This window comes from Coenobita brevimanus, chromosome 69 (assembly GCF_032717465.1).
Source record: "Coenobita brevimanus isolate Jiangsu-jjx chromosome 69, ASM3271746v2, whole genome shotgun sequence".
In the NCBI taxonomy this organism is placed as follows: Eukaryota; Metazoa; Arthropoda; class Malacostraca; order Decapoda; family Coenobitidae; genus Coenobita; species Coenobita brevimanus.
The window spans coordinates 20,671,304-20,688,768 of NC_137022.1; the positions used below are offsets into that span (position 1 = coordinate 20,671,304).

The 17,465-nt window shown below is 41.7% G+C and overlaps 1 protein-coding gene across 1 annotated transcript in view; it reads left to right on the plus strand.

Annotated features, from left to right (window-relative positions):
* Nucleotides 1-14,150: 14,150 nt before the first annotated feature.
* LOC145406146 (ileal sodium/bile acid cotransporter-like) overlaps nt 14,151-17,465 on the plus strand; it is a 105,981-nt gene continuing 102,666 nt past the window's right edge. Inside the window, exon 1 of the mRNA XM_080277342.1 lies at nt 14,151-14,216. Within this exon, the coding sequence (XP_080133468.1) occupies nt 14,151-14,216 (66 nt within the window). The remainder of the gene's footprint in view (nt 14,217-17,465) is intronic.

Below are 17,465 nucleotides of genomic sequence, written 5' to 3' on the forward strand. Positions count from 1 at the left end.
GTACTTCAAGGCCTTCAGCAATGTCTTCACGCGGTCATCACTTTCCTTGAGATGCATAGAGTGAGCCAGGGGAAGAGTCAGGTACTTGTTCCTGTTGTGGAGAAACACAGGTTTTAGGCTCCTCGATGAACTGTCGATGAAGAGGTGCCACTCGCTAGGGTTGCATGCAATTCTGATCTCCTTGAACAGACCAGTTACATCAGAACAGAAACACAGTCCATCCTAACGGGTGAAGAAACTGGAAAAAAATTTTGGTGATGCTTCCTCTGACCAGAAACCTGCACGTCCTCACCCAACAGGTTCCACTGTTTGAGCCTAGATGTCAGTAGCTCAGCATTGGATTTTGTGAGACTAAGGTCTCTAATCAAGTCGTTGAGGTCTTTTTGGTTAGGGAAGTAAGGACGTTTTTCCTCGGCTGCTTCTGTGAATCCGTTGTCTGAAACTGCAGTGTCTTCCACACTCTCTGGTTCACTGCTCTCAGAAGATGGCTGTTATCTGGTGGGAGGAGTTGGTACAGGGAGCTCGAGGTAGTGAGGCACCGGGGCTATAGATGAAGGAATGTCCAGATAAGTGACCACAGGGGCATTCTTGCCAGCCTAACATTTAGAAGGATCCACTAAGCAGAAACAGCAGTCACTTGTGTGGTTTGTGGGTTCACGCCATATTCTTGGAATGGCGAACTTCATAGACATTTTTTCTCCTCTGTCCCGCCTGGAAAATAAAAAATAGTATTAAAACACACTGGTTTCACCATTAAGAATTACAAAACTATCCATTTTATATTTCAACAGCTAGATCATTTCAGTGTAATACGGACTTTTTATGGATCCAACTCACCTTCCTGAGTTTTTTTTTTGCAGTGCTCACAAGTGAAATAAGGTGCCCACAGCTTGTCTTGATCACCGACAGGCATGCCAAAATATGCCTTATAAGCTTCACACATCTTAACAGATGCTTCAACAGAATATATCTTCTTTCTCGTTTTAATAAATTGACCACAGATATAGCAAAACGCATCAGCGGAATGCTTACAACCTCTAGAAGCCATCTCTGAAAAAATAGATACATTCATGTTTGCAATGATCGAAAAAACAAAAACAATGGTATAGAATATAGAGTACAACAAAATTAGCACCGTTACTGTAAAAACCCACAATGCATCCGTAATTCGATAAAGATGTGATATATAATATAAATTTACAAGCCTTTTAACTCAGCTCCGCTCAGACTGACTTCATTTCAACTGACAGCTCCCACACCCGGAAAGGCAAGGCCCGTCCAGAAACGGTTCGTGTTCGAATTTTGTGCTTCATCCAGTCACCGAGCTCAGCAAAATGACGTGCAATGCTGACATCGACACATGCAAACACATGTAAAATCATTTATGAAATGAAGCTTTTCGTTCACCCAAGAACTCACGTCACTCTGCCTAGGCAGCCATTTTTCACGTGTTTGAAGGCATAAAAATCACTCTTCTTTTCACAAAAGCGAAGTCTGACGAGAGTAATAGCCATTTTTCATGGTTCTGAGACCGAAACTATCAGAAAATAACACCCACTACCAAGGAACAAAAATCGTGTTCGTGTTACATATTGTTATTTGTCCATTTTCTTTCATTCAGGACATGATATAAAGGAGTTAATATTTGGTAGATAATGCTGCATTACACCTTGTATAGCGGCGTCAGACAACAAGCTTTTGATAGGTGGTGATATCAACCTGGCTTGTGAGAGGAGTACATAGGAGTACGAAGAAAACCAAACAGCAACAGACCTTCTGGTCCTTTCGAGGCTGTTTGTTACAGCGTAGACTATGACTACGAGATCTAACTCTACATGCTGAAGGATAAGAATAGTAAAGCAAGAAGGTTCCCCCCGCCCCCAAACCCTCCAGTTAAAACTGGCAAGAAAAAGTGAGAAAAACCACCATGCAGCATGGGAAAACTGACATGGAAATTTCATAGGAAAGACTGAAAAGGAAAAGTTACACTCTATAATACTTTATCGATAAGCTACCAGTATAAATAACCTGAAAGAGAAAGTAGTAAAGTAAATTGAATAATCGAATAAGTACATAACTGACGCATGACCCTATGTACAGGGTACGCTGAGTTAACGGAGCGTCTGACGTGACAGATCAAACATTACTGCGGAGCCATGGAGACTGTGTGGCCCAGACTGTCAACGTCTGGGAGCCAGAGAACGAGAGGACACGGGCCCGCCTCCTCCAGCACACCAAGGACGGGTGGAAGTAGTTCAGACGAAACCAGCAAACCATCAACAAGACAACAATATTGTTTCCGTGAGGACTGCAAGATGTTATTGAGGCAGGAGGCCACTGAACAACTTTCTAAAGCTTTCCTGGTTGCGTTGGCTTGACCAATGTCGGGAAACACTGATATAGATATATTTTAGGACTTTGGGTAGGATTTTGTTTCATTTTCTCTCCTAACATTCAGTGAGAGGTAACTTTATTATATCCACCCATGTGCTCAGACATAATTTTTTTTTACCTTTTATGCACAATTATTATAAATAGCCTTTTCATATACAGATGCCATAAAATAGTTGACATGATGGTGACTGTATAGAGGGAGTGTATACCGAGACGATGATCGTTTACTCTGGACACAGCCATGTCAAAGGTTGCATATGATATTTAGTTCCAAAAATTAATTACATGCAAGTGTAGAGGACGTTTCCTACACAAACATTACAACATTACGGAAGCCAAAACCATCCAGATTCCATTCTGTGTCGGATGGCAAAATTCACGAATAAACACAAATATCTGGTTCCGCACTAATGTTTTCATCTGTCACGTCAGTATATTCCTCTCACGAGCCAGCCCTTGGCATTACCACCTATCTAAAGCTTGTTATCTGACCCCGCCATACAAGGTGTAATGCAACATTCTGTGCCGAATATTATCTCCTTTATATCATGCCATGAATGAAGGAAAATTGACTGATAATGTGACCACCACTTCTCATTTCATTATCCCTCCCCTACCTACCCTCCCTGTCCTCACTCACTCCACCCCCGCACCATCACTCGTCCCTCTACCCACCTTCTTATCTCTCTCTGGCCCCTCCCTCTAAGCCCCTCTTACTCCATTGTGACTTGCAGCGCATAAAGGAGCCAGCCTGAAGCATATTTTTTTTTTTTTTACGCAAGGCAGAAGGAACCAAAGGCCAGGAGCCTGCAAACCGTTTCCCCCCCCCCAAAAAAAAAAAAAAAAAAAATCAAGACCCGTTTACTTCGAGATGCCTGAACACACTGCGTTTGAAAGACTGGAGATCATAGGAAGTAGGATATACAGACAGAGGAAGATGGTTCCAGAATTGACTTATTGCATAAAGGAAGGACTGGGAGTAACGGTTAACTCTTGCATTAGAGAGTTGGACAGAAAAGGGATGAGAGTTTGTTGCTAGACGGGTGTTACGCACCCGTCGTAGAGGTGGAGGGATGCAAGCAGACAGTTCAGAGGAGCAGTGACCACTGAAGTAGCGATAGAAAAGAGATAAAGACGCATCAGTGCGGCGAAAAAACAGAGGTTGAAGGGAGCCAGTAAGAGGAGGAGAGTTAATAAGACGAAATGCCTTTGACTCCATCCTATTGAGAAGAGCTGTATGTGGGGAGCCTCCCCACACATAAGAGTTGTACTCTACACAGGGGAGAATAAAACCCCTGTATAAAGTCAACAACTGTGCAGGGGTAAAGAAGGTACGGAGTCGGTTTAGCACACCTAATCTGTTGGATGCAGATTTAAAAGAGATGCAGTATGATCTGTCCAAGATAAGTCCCGAGTGAATGATTCGAAACCCCAAGTATGTTCAAGGATGATGCAGGATTGAGCTGGATATTATTAAACATTAGTGTGTACTCTTGTGGAAGATTTTGTCGGGTTGATAGGTGTAAGAACTGAGTCTTTGATGCATTAAAAGCAACAAGATTATTTTTACCCCAGTCAAAGATACGGGCCAAGTCAGACATTAGATGTGCCATAGCCTCATCCTTTGTTTGCTGATGTAACTGCTGAGATGGATGTTGCCGGAACCGAATGGAAAGGTGAAGGGTGGAAGCAACAGCATACGAGTGGATAGGGTTAGATTTACGGCTTAGAAGGACATTGATGAGTAAAAGAAAGAGAGTTGGTGATAGGACAGGGCCCTGAGGAACACCACTGTTCATAGATGTAGGAGAAGAATGATGGCCATCTACAACAGCGGCTGTAGAACGACCAGAAAGGAAACTATAGATGAAGGCACAGATGGAAGGGTAGAAACCGTAAGAAGGCAGTTTGGAAATTAAAGATTTATCCCAGACTCGATCGAAAGCCTTTGAGATGTCAAGAGCAATGGCAAAGCTTTCGCCAAAGTCCCGAAAGAAGGATGACCAGGAGTCTGAAAGGTAGGTGAGAAGATCGCCAGCGGAGCATCCCTGATGGAATCCATACTGATGATCAGAAAGAAGGCTGTGATAGGAAAGATGCTTTAAAATTTTTCTGTTAAGAATTGACTCAAGAACTTTTGAGACACAGGATATTAAAGCAATTGGACGATAGTTAGACGGTTGGGAATGGTCATCCTTCTTTGGGACTGGTTGAATGAGAGTAAACTTCCAGCCAGAAGGAAAGGTACAAGTTGACAGACACAGGCAAAAGAGTTTACCTTGGCAGGGTGTAAGCACAGAAGCACCGTTCTTGAGGACAACAGAAGGGACTCCATCAGGCCCATATGCCCTGTTAGTATTAAGGCCCGTGATGGCAGAAAATATATAAGCTGAAGAAATTTTAATGTCAGCCTTGAGGAAGTCAGAGGGGGGAAGTGATGGAGGAATGGCACCGGAATCATCTAAGGTGGAACTGGAGGAGAAAGTCTGAGCGAAGAGACCTGCTTTATCAGTAGAAGAGATAGCTATGGAGCCATCAGAGTAGAAAAGAGGAGGGATGGATGATGAGGTAAAGTTGTTAGAAAGGTTTTTAGCAAAGTGCCAGAAGGAGCGCAAAGAACTCGAAATGCAGAGTTGAGAGCATTTACTACAGATGAAAATACTTATTTAGCAGAGCAGAGAACAGATTTAGCACGATTCCGTGCAGAAATATAAAAAAGATGTGATTCAGGGGTGGGTTGGCTCTGGTACCTTTCATAGGCCCTCTCCTTGTTGTGGACAGCATTAGAACAAGCGTGATTAAACCAAGGCTTTCTTGCATTAGTCAAAGGATATGAGAAGGGAATGTATGCTTCCATGCCAGAAAGAATAACGTCCATAATGCACAAGGCACACTCAGATGGCTCCCGGTCATGAAAGCAGTAATCATTCCAGGGAAAATCAAAGAAGTACTGCCTGAGGGCCTCCCACTCTCCAGCTTCAAAGTGCCACAGTCAACGTTTCTTTGCAGTGTCCACAGGCCATACCAGAGCAATAGGACAGGTTAAGGAAATAATGTTGTGATCAAAGGAACCCAATGGAGAGTAAAGATTAACAGTGTAAGCAGAAGGATTAGTTGTAAGGAAGAGGTCAGTGTTGGGGCTCTCTCCAAGGTGGTCAGCGATATGGGTAGGGTGCTGTACAAGCTGCCCTAGGTCATTAAGGATAGAAAAGATGAAGGTTTATTCACCAGTTAGATCAGTGAAAGGAGAGGAGAGCCAATGATGGTGATGAACATTGAAATCTCCTAGAATGGAGATTTCAGAGAAAGGAGAAATGGATAGAATGTGATCCATTGTAGAAGTAAGATAGTCAAAGAATTTTCATAGTCAGTAGAATTAGGGGATAAGTAAACAGTGCAGATATATTTAGTCAAAGAATGACAGGAAGCCGAAGCCAGAGAGTAGAGAATTCTGAAGAATCAAGTTCAGCAACACGAGAGCAAGACAAGTCGTTGCATACATATACACAACACCCACGTTTGGCTTTCAAATGAGTATAGGGAAAGTAGGAGGAAACAGAGAAGGGTTTGCTGTCAGTTGCCTCAGACAGTTGAGTCTCAGTTAAGAAGAGAAGGTGAGGTTTAGAGGAGGAGAGGTGGTGCTCAACAGAGCGAAAGTTCGACGAATGGCCGCAAATGTTCCAGAAATGAAGAAGTGAGTCATTCAGTGGTTCCAGACAGCTCGTTGAGTCGTCACTAGGAGAGGGGCGGATGGTGGGGGCATTTATGGTCTCCCCCCATGGGGACTCTGAGGCTTGGTTATTAGTCTCCATTTTTTTCTTTTCTAATTTTGAAAAGGAAGTGTAGTATGTACTGTGCATGTAGTTTGGTGTTGACAGTTAGAGAAACTTGTACTAGAGAGCACGCTGGCCTACTCTGTGTGTTACTGAAACACTGAAAAACTTCAGCAAAGGGGGATGGTCAGGAACTATTCCTGAGGGCTGATGAAACGGGAGCTCCAGCTCTCCCTGTCATCAGCTTTCCATCCACCTTGGGAGTACTGCCCTGCTCGACTGCTGCTACAGTCTGCTCCTCACCAGAATAGGTGATGATAGGTGATTATTAATGACCACGACTGTACATCCCTTCCACTACTATTATCCTGCTGTACATCCCTTCCTCCATGATTATCTTACCATACTCAGGCACGGTCGGAGGTGATGGCCAATACATCTCAGAGGATATCGATCTGGACCAAATTCAGAATGTCAGATGCTGAATCTCAAGATGGCATGTGTAAAGTTTCATTTACAGTATCATTCAGGAATTGAAGTTTTGCTAAATACATACAAACAAGGGCAGCCGGTGGGATCTAATACCGATAATCCGAGTCTGGTTCAGAACGATGTCCTCTGAAGTGGTGTTTTGGCTCCTAATGTAGCCAAAACATCCCTAATCTCTAAAGTTTTCTCTGTAACAACAACAACAACAACAACAACAACAACAACAACAAAAAGACTTATGTACGTTCAACTAATGAGATATTCTGGATTGGAGGAGTAATACAGAGTGTCCCAAGAGGAATCAACACAATTTTGGGAAATGATAGGTGAGAAAATACTTAGTAAAAATCCTTTATCAACATGAGTCCAGATCTCAGCCGTTATGGAGCTATAGTTACTGACGAACGAATGGGCAGTAACCCTTTCATTACAATAAGTCTACCCTGAGCTGAAAAAAATCGTCTAGAAATGATAAAAGTGAAGCAAAATAAATAGTAAAATAAGTAAATAAAAAGAGGTCACTGTAATAAAAGCATTAAGGATAGATGATCACCCTGCTCCCCTTGATGGCATTACAAAAAAAAAAAAAAAAAAAAAAAAAAAAGCCTCCAGTCACCTCTTGGGTGCGGAATCCATGCGCGTGGCAAGGACGATACTCCGAATGGGGATGTTCTAATCACTAAACCAAAAGAGAATATACCTCCCTCTCTCTCTCTCTCTCTCTCTCTCTCTCTCTCTCTCTCTCTCTCTCTCTCTCACACACACACACACATCATTCTATTCATGTATCGCCAGAAATCTTAATCGTACATGAAAATAATGGGCTTAAACAAATCGCCTCTGTCATCTTCTCCTTCGCCATCAACAGCCCGCCCTGCATCTTTCACCACCCTCACTCATATGCCTCTCCACCCCATCGCTGCGTCTCATCCTCGGTCGCCCTATCCCCCTCTCCCACTCATATGCATCTCCACACTATTCATCCACCTCATCCTCGGTGGCCCTATCCCCCCATCCCACTCATATGCATCTCCACCCCATTCCTCCACCTCATCCTCAGTCTCCCTCCCCTCCTTTCCCCCTCTACCTCACTTACTATAAATACACTTTCTTAGTCGACCTCTCATTGTCCATTCTCTCCACGTTGACAGGCCATCTACGGAACACTTTCAACACATCCACATCAACACGCAGCTTCCCTAACTCCTTCATTTGGGCGAAATCTTTTAATGGTGAATTCTTGCTACTCCCAGACGATTTCATTCAGCTTAGGAAAGACCTTTCGTGCAGTAGGGATTAATGACGGCTATATCTAATCCTTGCATTACGAAATTTCTCTGCCAAGTCAATAGAATCGTCTGATGGAAGCAGACATAAAATATGAACTACGTTATCAGATTTAAGAAGTAAACTTTATAATACTGTAAGTGGACACATACCACAAGTAATTACCCAGTGGTCTGATTAACAAGTGTCCATTGAAAGTTTTACGTCTTGTCAGACTGTTCGGAACCACAAATGGCGCATATATATATATATATATATATATATATATATATATATATATATATATATATATATATATATATATATATATTTTATGCAAGTAAGAAGGAACGAAATGCAAGGGACCCGCAAAACGTTCGTTCCAAGAGAGAAAAAAAAAAAGGAGAGCCAAATTCAAGATCGGACACACTGCGTATAAGACAGTAAACTTGCAGTAGCAATGTGGATTAATACTTTCAGTCTGATGACGCCTTTTTTGGATGAGGAACCATCTCTAGGAGCAGCTCTGTTTGTCTGTCTGTCTCTTACTAACGATTTTCGGACGCGGAATGCTTCACTCATTGACTTTAGCAATTGTAGGAAATCTACACCACACCACACAACGCACCACTCTCTCACTCTGCACCACACAAACTCACTCTCCCCCATCACATCATACCACATCACGGGCATTAACTGAAGAGTCCCTCCCACACCCAGTAGTTTTGTACATGTCACTTTCATAAGCTAGAGACAGACAGACAGAAACAGAGACAGACAGACAGACAGACAGACGATCTTGTAGTGAATGGGTTAATCAAGTCTATATCTAGCCTGTCCAATTGGTAGTCTCCCTTTACTTGAATATAAACCTCTGGTGGAAGCAAGAACGGACAATAAGACGACATTGTACTGAAGGGGTCAAGGTCAGAGCCTGAGTAAATGCACGTGAAGCTAAGGGCCAGAAAGTTTGTTTGTCACTTTTAAAGACTTTTTTTTTTTTTTTTAACGAGGAAGTGACGTATGAAAGTGGTGGACTTCAAAGTGCAAGGTCGCAGAGTTGCTTGCCAGACTGATGCAGGAAACAGTGAATTGATCTGAAATTGTTTTTTGTCTGCTTTTTATTTATACTCGTATTCTTACTCTTTTTTATTATCCCTTTAAATACGATTACTTTTCATCTATTTCTAGAGGATTTATGCACTTAGGAGAGATTTTTACACAGAAAAAGTCAGATGTAGCTTTCATTAACCCATTAACTAAAATAGGTACAACCTAAGCTGAAGAAAATCGTCTGGAGACAGCAAGAATAAAAAACAGGTTAAACCACTGACTCCTAATTAACCAACCCAGCATCGTATTTCGGCTATTGTACGATTTTATTTAGCTCGAAGAAAAGGACGTACGAAAAAAAAAAAAAAAAATGTATCGGGCACTGATCAAAGTTTTGGTGAAGAGTCACGAGCTTTGTTCTGTCCTCGGCTAACTCTAGACGATTTTATATTGCTCAGAGAAACCCGCTGCACCCAACGGCCCACTGACAGATCATGCAAATACCCCACTATACTCTTTTCACTCTGACGTGGCCTAAAATTACCATCTCTTCATCTTGAATGCCGAACTGAAAGAGAAGGCTTACAGTAGAATATGGTGCTACACACGAAGTGCAATGGAAAGTATGTTAATCCGCAGAACTGTCATAATCCGTTACTCGGCTTCGAGGAACTAACTGTAAAAGGACGGAAATCTGGATAAAGTGAAAAGATTACGATATCATCACATCACGTTTCAACGGGGTATGCCTAACACAGCATAGCATAGACGGTGGATATTGGTGCCAGAGTGGTGGCGAGTGACGGTGTGTGTGACGCCATCCGGTATTCGTGCACCAACGACTCAACCTCAGGAGTGGATATCCTTGCTTTTGTTCCGAACTGGATAAAAGTAAAAAAAAATCTGAACATGAAGTGCACGGAATACAGCCAAACATAGGATGGAATTTCCTCTCTCTCTCTCTCTCTCTCTCTCTCTCTCTCTCTCTCTCTCGCTTGTTCTCTCGCTCGTTCGCTGTCTCGCGTTTGCAATGATCAACCATACATCCTGCCAGGAATGGTCACAGGATGATCATGCTGAGTGACCAATATTTCCTGATAACAACATATAAGAACACACACACACACACACACATACACACACGCATATAAATGCACAAACGCAGGGAAGCACGCGCACTCACTCATGCATTCTTAGCCATATTCACATATAGTCTGATGTGCATTATTCACATATACACATACCCCTCACGCTCGCACACCCCAGCACTTACATAACACCCCCCCCCACACACACATTCAGTTACATACACAATCACTCTAATGTTATGCTTTTCAAAATGAGGTTCGATATGGGTTCACCTGAACATGTAAAGGAGTTCGCGGTTTATTATACCTTTGTGAGGAAAAAAGTCTTAAAGAGAAATTTACAAGTTTTAAGGGGATACTGTTCAACCAAGGCCATGGAGGTGGAGCTGCCTGCCATGACATTGTTTTGGAGAGAGGGTGACTACATCGAATCAGACTTAGCTAAATGGTCTCGTTGTGTTAAAATGTGTTGTCTGTGACCTGCAAGAGCAGTTTAGTCGCCAATCTCATCTATGCAGTCACCGGCACACACAATACACTCCATCTTGAAGTACATAATTCATACCCTACTGATGATTAACTGTCGGATTCTGAAGGACGTTGTGAGGATGGTGATCTTTTTTTAAGTAAACCCCTTGAAACAAAGACTGTTCGGTATTCTTTGCAGTGAAACAGATGCAGCCAAGGAGAGGCCAGTGTTTAATTCTGATTAGCATTGAATATGCTCTGGAGTAGTAATTCATGTTGCTTGTTTACACAACAGAGAGAGCCGGCCAACTACACTATCTTTCATCTTAAGTCATATTTAGCCAAGTGTTTCAAGGATAATTTTTGTGTGCTGAAAGCAGCATACCCGTCAGATATTTTTCTAACAATTAATTGGAGTGAGCTCAGTCAGAAAATATTAAGCCGGAAGTCTGCATACTGAGTGCGAAGAACGAACTTCGTGCTTTCAGACACAAAGCTTCTTCATGGAATGCTAACTGCAGGAAGAGGTCATTCATGTTTCTATTTTATCACCAGAGTTACAGAAAACATCACACCGGCTGACTCCCCCCCCCCCCTCCGGTACATCTGTATGCCATGACGACGTCAGAGAGTAATTCCCTGACCTTGATATCTCTCGCCTAAACCAGAGACCTTTGCTGGTGATATATATATATATATATATATATATATATATATATATATATGAGAGCAAAATTTGTGTGCATATCTGTCTGTCCTCTATGTAGATCGAAGGAGATATATACAAACTCTCTAAACAGCTCTTATAAGTAACTTTTCATGACAAATTTAGATGCGTGCATTACAGATGCTTAAGTGGAGCCCCTGATGGCCTAAGAACAGAACTAATTAGAAATAATCAACATCGTGGAAACCTGGTTGTTAATTTCCGTAGTTTTATACTTCTACAACCATATTATTATTAACTACGATGAGTTGGATGGGTGGACGGATTGGTAGGGAGGGTGGGAGGGGTGGGTGGGCAGTGTTAAAGGATTGGTGGGTACTGGGAAAATAGGTCCATGGGGAACACGTCCGTGGGGAAGTGGGCTCAAAGAGGAACCTAAGTTCAATTAGTAACATAGGAGCCCGGGAGTCCTCCCAGAGGGGGAGTGACCATCCAGGGTCCCAGGCAAAGCTATAATAGTACCCTATGCAAGATCATAGGGTTCTACTTGGGCAACGACCGGGTGCCCCTGGTAGTGAACATATAGATTTCAAGTCACGTGAAATCACTGAAATATCAAATGAAAGAGGACTGAAAAGTAGGATCGCTGCCATTATGACGTTATAGTTTGAGAGAGAGAGAGAGAGTATCCTATTACCATTTGCCACAGTGTGTGTGCGAGACGGGTTACTTCACATTCAGAGTGCTAAAAAAAACTCAGGAATTCATCTGGAGGTGAACCACTGCCTGTATATGCGCTAGACACATCAGCATCAAACACCGTATTCATAGATTGGTGAAGCCACCAAGTTCATCCTTCCCACTAATGAGCCAACAAAACTGTACGATTCGCGTTTTTAGTTATGTCCTTCTATACCAATTTGTCAAGGAAAGTATATTTTGTTGGAGTTGGGTACAGCCACGAATAAAAACTCGCCGACACATCACCGCCAGCCGTGGCAATGGAATCAGTTGCATGATCTTTTTTTCTTTTTTGCACAAACATCACAAAGTACACAACAAGAGTATTACAGGAAAATCTCTCTCTCTCTCTCTCTCTCTCTCTCTCTCTCTCTCTCTCTCTCTCTCTGTATATATATATATATATATATATATATATATATATAGTGTGTGTGTGTGTGTGTGTGTGTGTGTGTGTGTGTGTGTGTGTGTGTGTGTGAGAGTGTCTGTGTGTGTGTGTGTGCCTGCGCATGTGTGGATCCATGTATCTATGTACAGTACATGTTATGTATGCATATATATTTATGTATGCATGTTGGCTATAATATGAATCCGTCACTCTATATATGTATGTTTATACTGTATATATACTGATGCATGTGTACGGTTAAACAGATAGATAAATAAACAGAGACAAATATAGATATAAATATAGACTGCCAAACGCCTGAAGCCCGGAAGGGGTTGCCACAAAGGAATGACCTCCATGTAACCATGCTTTCCACCATCAGGCTACCCTCTCACACTCACACCCTCATCTCTCATATACCTCCCCATACCATCCCTCCAGCTCTTCCTCGATCTCGCCCTACCCATTCACACCTCAACCTCACTGTACACTCAGCTAGTTAGTCTCTCATTCTTCATCCTCTCGCTATGGCCAACCCATCTCAAGGTACTTCTCTTGATGCTTTCTTGAACATCCACAGCAACACCACAAGACTCCATTACTTCATTATTTGCCTGTCTCCCCACCTAACTCCACATGCATCTTTCATTTAAGTCATTTCCGCTGCTCACTCATGGCTTTTATCCTTCAAACACACACACACACACACACACACACACACACACACACACACACACACACACACACACACACACACACATGCACCTAGCTGTACACATACCCCCTTAGGGAAACTCCCAGGTTAAGAAAGGTTTTACGTCACAAGTGCAAACCTCACTGTGTACACAATGGCTGGACGCGCGCGTGCACACACACACACACACACACACACACTGTGGTGATGAGGTGAAGGCAACCCTTCTCAATATCCGTCCCAAATATTTGGTTTTCTGTTGGCGGGTTACATAAGAAAAAATTTTTCCGTCTTATAACGTACAGAATGTTATTTTTGCCACTGATTGGTATTAATCTTTTATTTGCACAGCTTGCTGTGACCAAAAGTTGAGGCACAAAAAACGGCCGCAATGCTGGTGGCTTCACAATTTAGGGAGGGCACTGTGGGTTGTGCGGCTGCTGCACGACACTGCCTGTTGTTGCTGAAGGAAGGTTGCACAGACGACTCGATGACTGCATGTCTTTACTTATATTACTCGTTGAATTTTCTTATTTTTTGGCTTGGATCCGTTAAAAAATCTCGCCTTACATTTAACTCATATTTAGAAAATCCTTTTGCTAGATAAATAGATTGCTTCAAAATTTAATGAAGTTGCAGTATACAACATGTACTGTACAACATCAATCGCTGCCAACATTACTCGTGAGTTTCAAGCACAACATAGCTTGTGAAGTGCATGTAAATATTTCGTATCGTACTGAAAGAGCAAGTTACCTTCGCACTCAGTTTTTTATTCATAATTACAGAATAAACCAGTCAATGGGCGTCACCATTTTACAGTTTCAAATGAAAATCCTCATGCGAGGTTAATCCATTCACGCTTAGTGTTATGAATTACTACCAAAGTCCATCCATCATTCAACTCCTTTTTCGCCCATCAGGAGCGCAGGGACCTGGGACTTAGCTATTACCCGACCTTTATAGGGAAGGCGAACATCTTCATACTTCCCTGAGTGACATTATGTGAGCAATGAACCCCAACCACTCCTCGGATGTAAACCCTTACAAGCCTTTTCTGGTTGGAGGGCCTTAACTCACTAGACCATCAGGCGTCAGTTGGTTATGTAGTTACCATCCAGCTAAGTAAATGGTGTCCTGGGTTGTAGAGACCATCTGCGTTGTTAGTTTAGAGCCACCTGAGGGCAACATTACAGTGAGTGCTGGATGATCCGCTGGGCATCCTGACCTACCACCTATCTTATAGTTATATTAAATACTGCCCCCATCCTCAGACAACGATGAGAAGACAGTACATGTTTAATAGACTTTGGCAAAAAAAAAAAAAAAAAAAAAAAGAAAGAAAGAAAGAAAAGAAAAAGTAGAAAGTTGATGGTTAGACAATAGAGAAAATTGGGAAATCGATGGGTAGACAATTAAACTTAGTTTTAAAAAGGAAAATACATAGCTAGTATATAATGCTTTGTTACAGTTACTTCGACAGATCTGCATGACAGCACTTTTTCAGGGGCTCCTGCTTCCTACTGTTTACATTAAATTTCTCATGGACTGTTTCTGCCCATTTTCTTGTTTGGCTTTGTGCTGGAGGGTGTGGAGGGACCTGGAAATGACCCCCTCCTATATTATCCTTTTCTTTTACTTAATGAATAGAGAACTAGAATGCCTCCGAGATGGGACCAACCGTCAGCTTGAGGTAGTTACCTTTTCCCTCCATTAATCATGACCTTCGATTTAGGGCCACAGTCTAACTTCTAGATAAGGTCTATAGCAATCAACATAAACACAGTGAGGTGTCTAGTCAAGGCATTCAAAGATTTAAACATAAAAAGATGGACAAACACACTAGCGAATAAACGACACCTAAAACACTTCCCACTCACTATACGGGCGGAAATGTGTTATTATATTGAGGCCACACCACCACCCTGGGGCCACAAACACTCTCTCTCACTCCCTCCCTCCCTCTCTCTCTCTCTCTCTGAGTGGTGTGTGGTTTTGCTAGTGTGTTTGTGTTATTGCTTGTCTTTGTTTGTGTTTGTGTTCAGGTTTGACATCAGTGTTCATCTTTACCTATCCATTTTTGTCTCTCACCTCTTAAATGTCAACTCATCTAACAATACAAGTATACACGAGTATGTGTTAAGTATTTTTTCTATCAAGCACCAGCTGATCAAAATATGATAATATACTGTATTATAAACCCATTATTAATATCTTTTCCCCTCTCTTTTCAGGTGATCTTCTACCCACGTCCACCTCCCAGTCTCCTCCCTTGAAAATAAAATAAATACAATAAAAATATATATATTTCCTTATACACAACAATACGTGACCTGCAATAAAGCCTATCATTCATATTAAAGTTATTTTGGATAAAAGTTATAAATACAACCCTTCCTAGCATTTTCGTTTTCTCTAAAAGTTCTCTGGAAATACAGAATTTGCCATCCGAGTTTCTGGTACCTAATACATGACAAGCGCATAATTTATGTTTAGTAATAATAATAATAATAATAATAATAATAATAATTGATTAGCTCTAAGAAAAATATTGCATCGGTAGGCTATTTGGAAATAACAATAATAATAGGCTAATAATAATAATAATAGTAATAATAATAATAACAATTGAAAGACATATCTATAGATGCAATAAACCTCTAGTAAAACGACTGATGAAAAAGATACTCAAACAAATAAACTGACGAGAAAAGAAAATTAATAGAAAATACAAAATTACAAAGAAATAATTTTAAAAGCATTATATCAAAATAAAATCCCAATTATAATATCCAAAACATATCACTTAAGCTGCTGGGAAAAATCAAGTTCAGGATAGTAATAATAATCGATCATGACCAACATCCATTTCTAAAACCTAACAGAAAAAAAGTTAAATCGTTCTAAGATAAAATTTCCAAGTGAGAGACAGGCGGAGAGAGACGGAGTGTTCTTGAAGGAGGTGAAGATGGTGTCGAGTGGCAGATGGACGTGGGTGGTTCCTGTGTTGGTGCTTCTACTCTCGGGATCTGTATGTTCTGTGGTGAGTAGGTGGAGAGAGACAGACAGACGGACATACAGACAGAGAAAGAGACAGACAAACAGACAGACAGACAGGGACAAGAAGACACAATGATAAACTTATTCAGTCCGGTGGCATATTTGTTTTATTCTTGTTAGCTTCAAACAATTTTAGTCAGCTTAAGAGTGAAATTTGACTGACTGTGGGATTCTGGTCACTGTTTTTAACCCGCTACTACAGACAGCTGCTCCAGAGTTTTAAAAAATCGTCTAGAGATGTCAAGACTATAATAATATAATTGCGTCATCAATTGTAGGGGCTATTTGTATTCTTGCTACCACCAGGTGATTTAATTCAGCTTGAGAGACGCCTAGTTGAGGTGTTAATGACGGCTGTACCTAACCCTCCCAGTTAGAAAACTCCTCCTAATCTCCAAAGAAATCGTCCAGAAATAAAAAGAATCCAGTAAGGGATACATCATTGGGCTGACAAGATTAATACAAGTGTCCTGACATTTTGAAATGCTTTACCGAGATGAAGAGTTTACAAGGATTGACAAATGGATCTACATAGGTATAGATGAACAGACTGACACAGACAAATAAACTGAATCAAACACTCAGATAGATAGATAATTAGACACAAATATATATGATAGGCTGATAGACAGATGGCCTAGGAGACTCACTGATAGATGCACTCGACAGACGAAAAAGGCAAACAGATAAATGGATAGGTAGCTTGGCAGACTCGTGAAGGAAAACTTTTGACAGACAAGTGGGTGGGTTAATGCCAGAGAGAGAGAGAGAGAGAGAGAGAGAGAGAGAAAGAGAGAGAGAGAGAGAGAGAGAGAGTGTTTGTGTTTGTGTTTATGTTTGCATGTTTTTGTTTTTTGTTTGAGTATGTTTGTGTGCCTGTGATTGTAATTGTGTGTGTGTGTGTGTGTGTGTGTGTGTGTGTGTGTGTGTGTGTGTGTGTGTGTGTGTGTGTGTGTGTGTGTGTGTGTGTGTGTGTGTCTGTCTGTCTGTCTGTCTGTCTGTAAGTTACTGACTGACTGACTGATTGTGTGTGTGTGTGTGTGTGTGTGTGTGTGTGTGTGTGTGTGTGTGTGTGTGTGTGTGTGTGTGTGTGTGTGTGTGTGTGTGTGTGTGTGTGTGTGTGTGTGTGTGTGTGTGTGTGAGTGAGTGAGTGTGTGAGTGAGTGAGTTACTGACTGTGTGTGTGTGTGTGTGTGTGTGTGTGTGTGTGTGTGAGTGAGTGAGTGTGTGAGTGAGTGAGTTACTGACTGTGTGTGTGTGTGTGTGTGTGTGTGTGTGTGTGTGTGTGTGTGTGTGTGTGTGTGTGTGTGTGTGTGAGTGAGTGAGTGAGTTACTAACTGACTGACTCTGTGTGTGTGTGTGTGTGTGAGAGAGAGAGAGAGAGA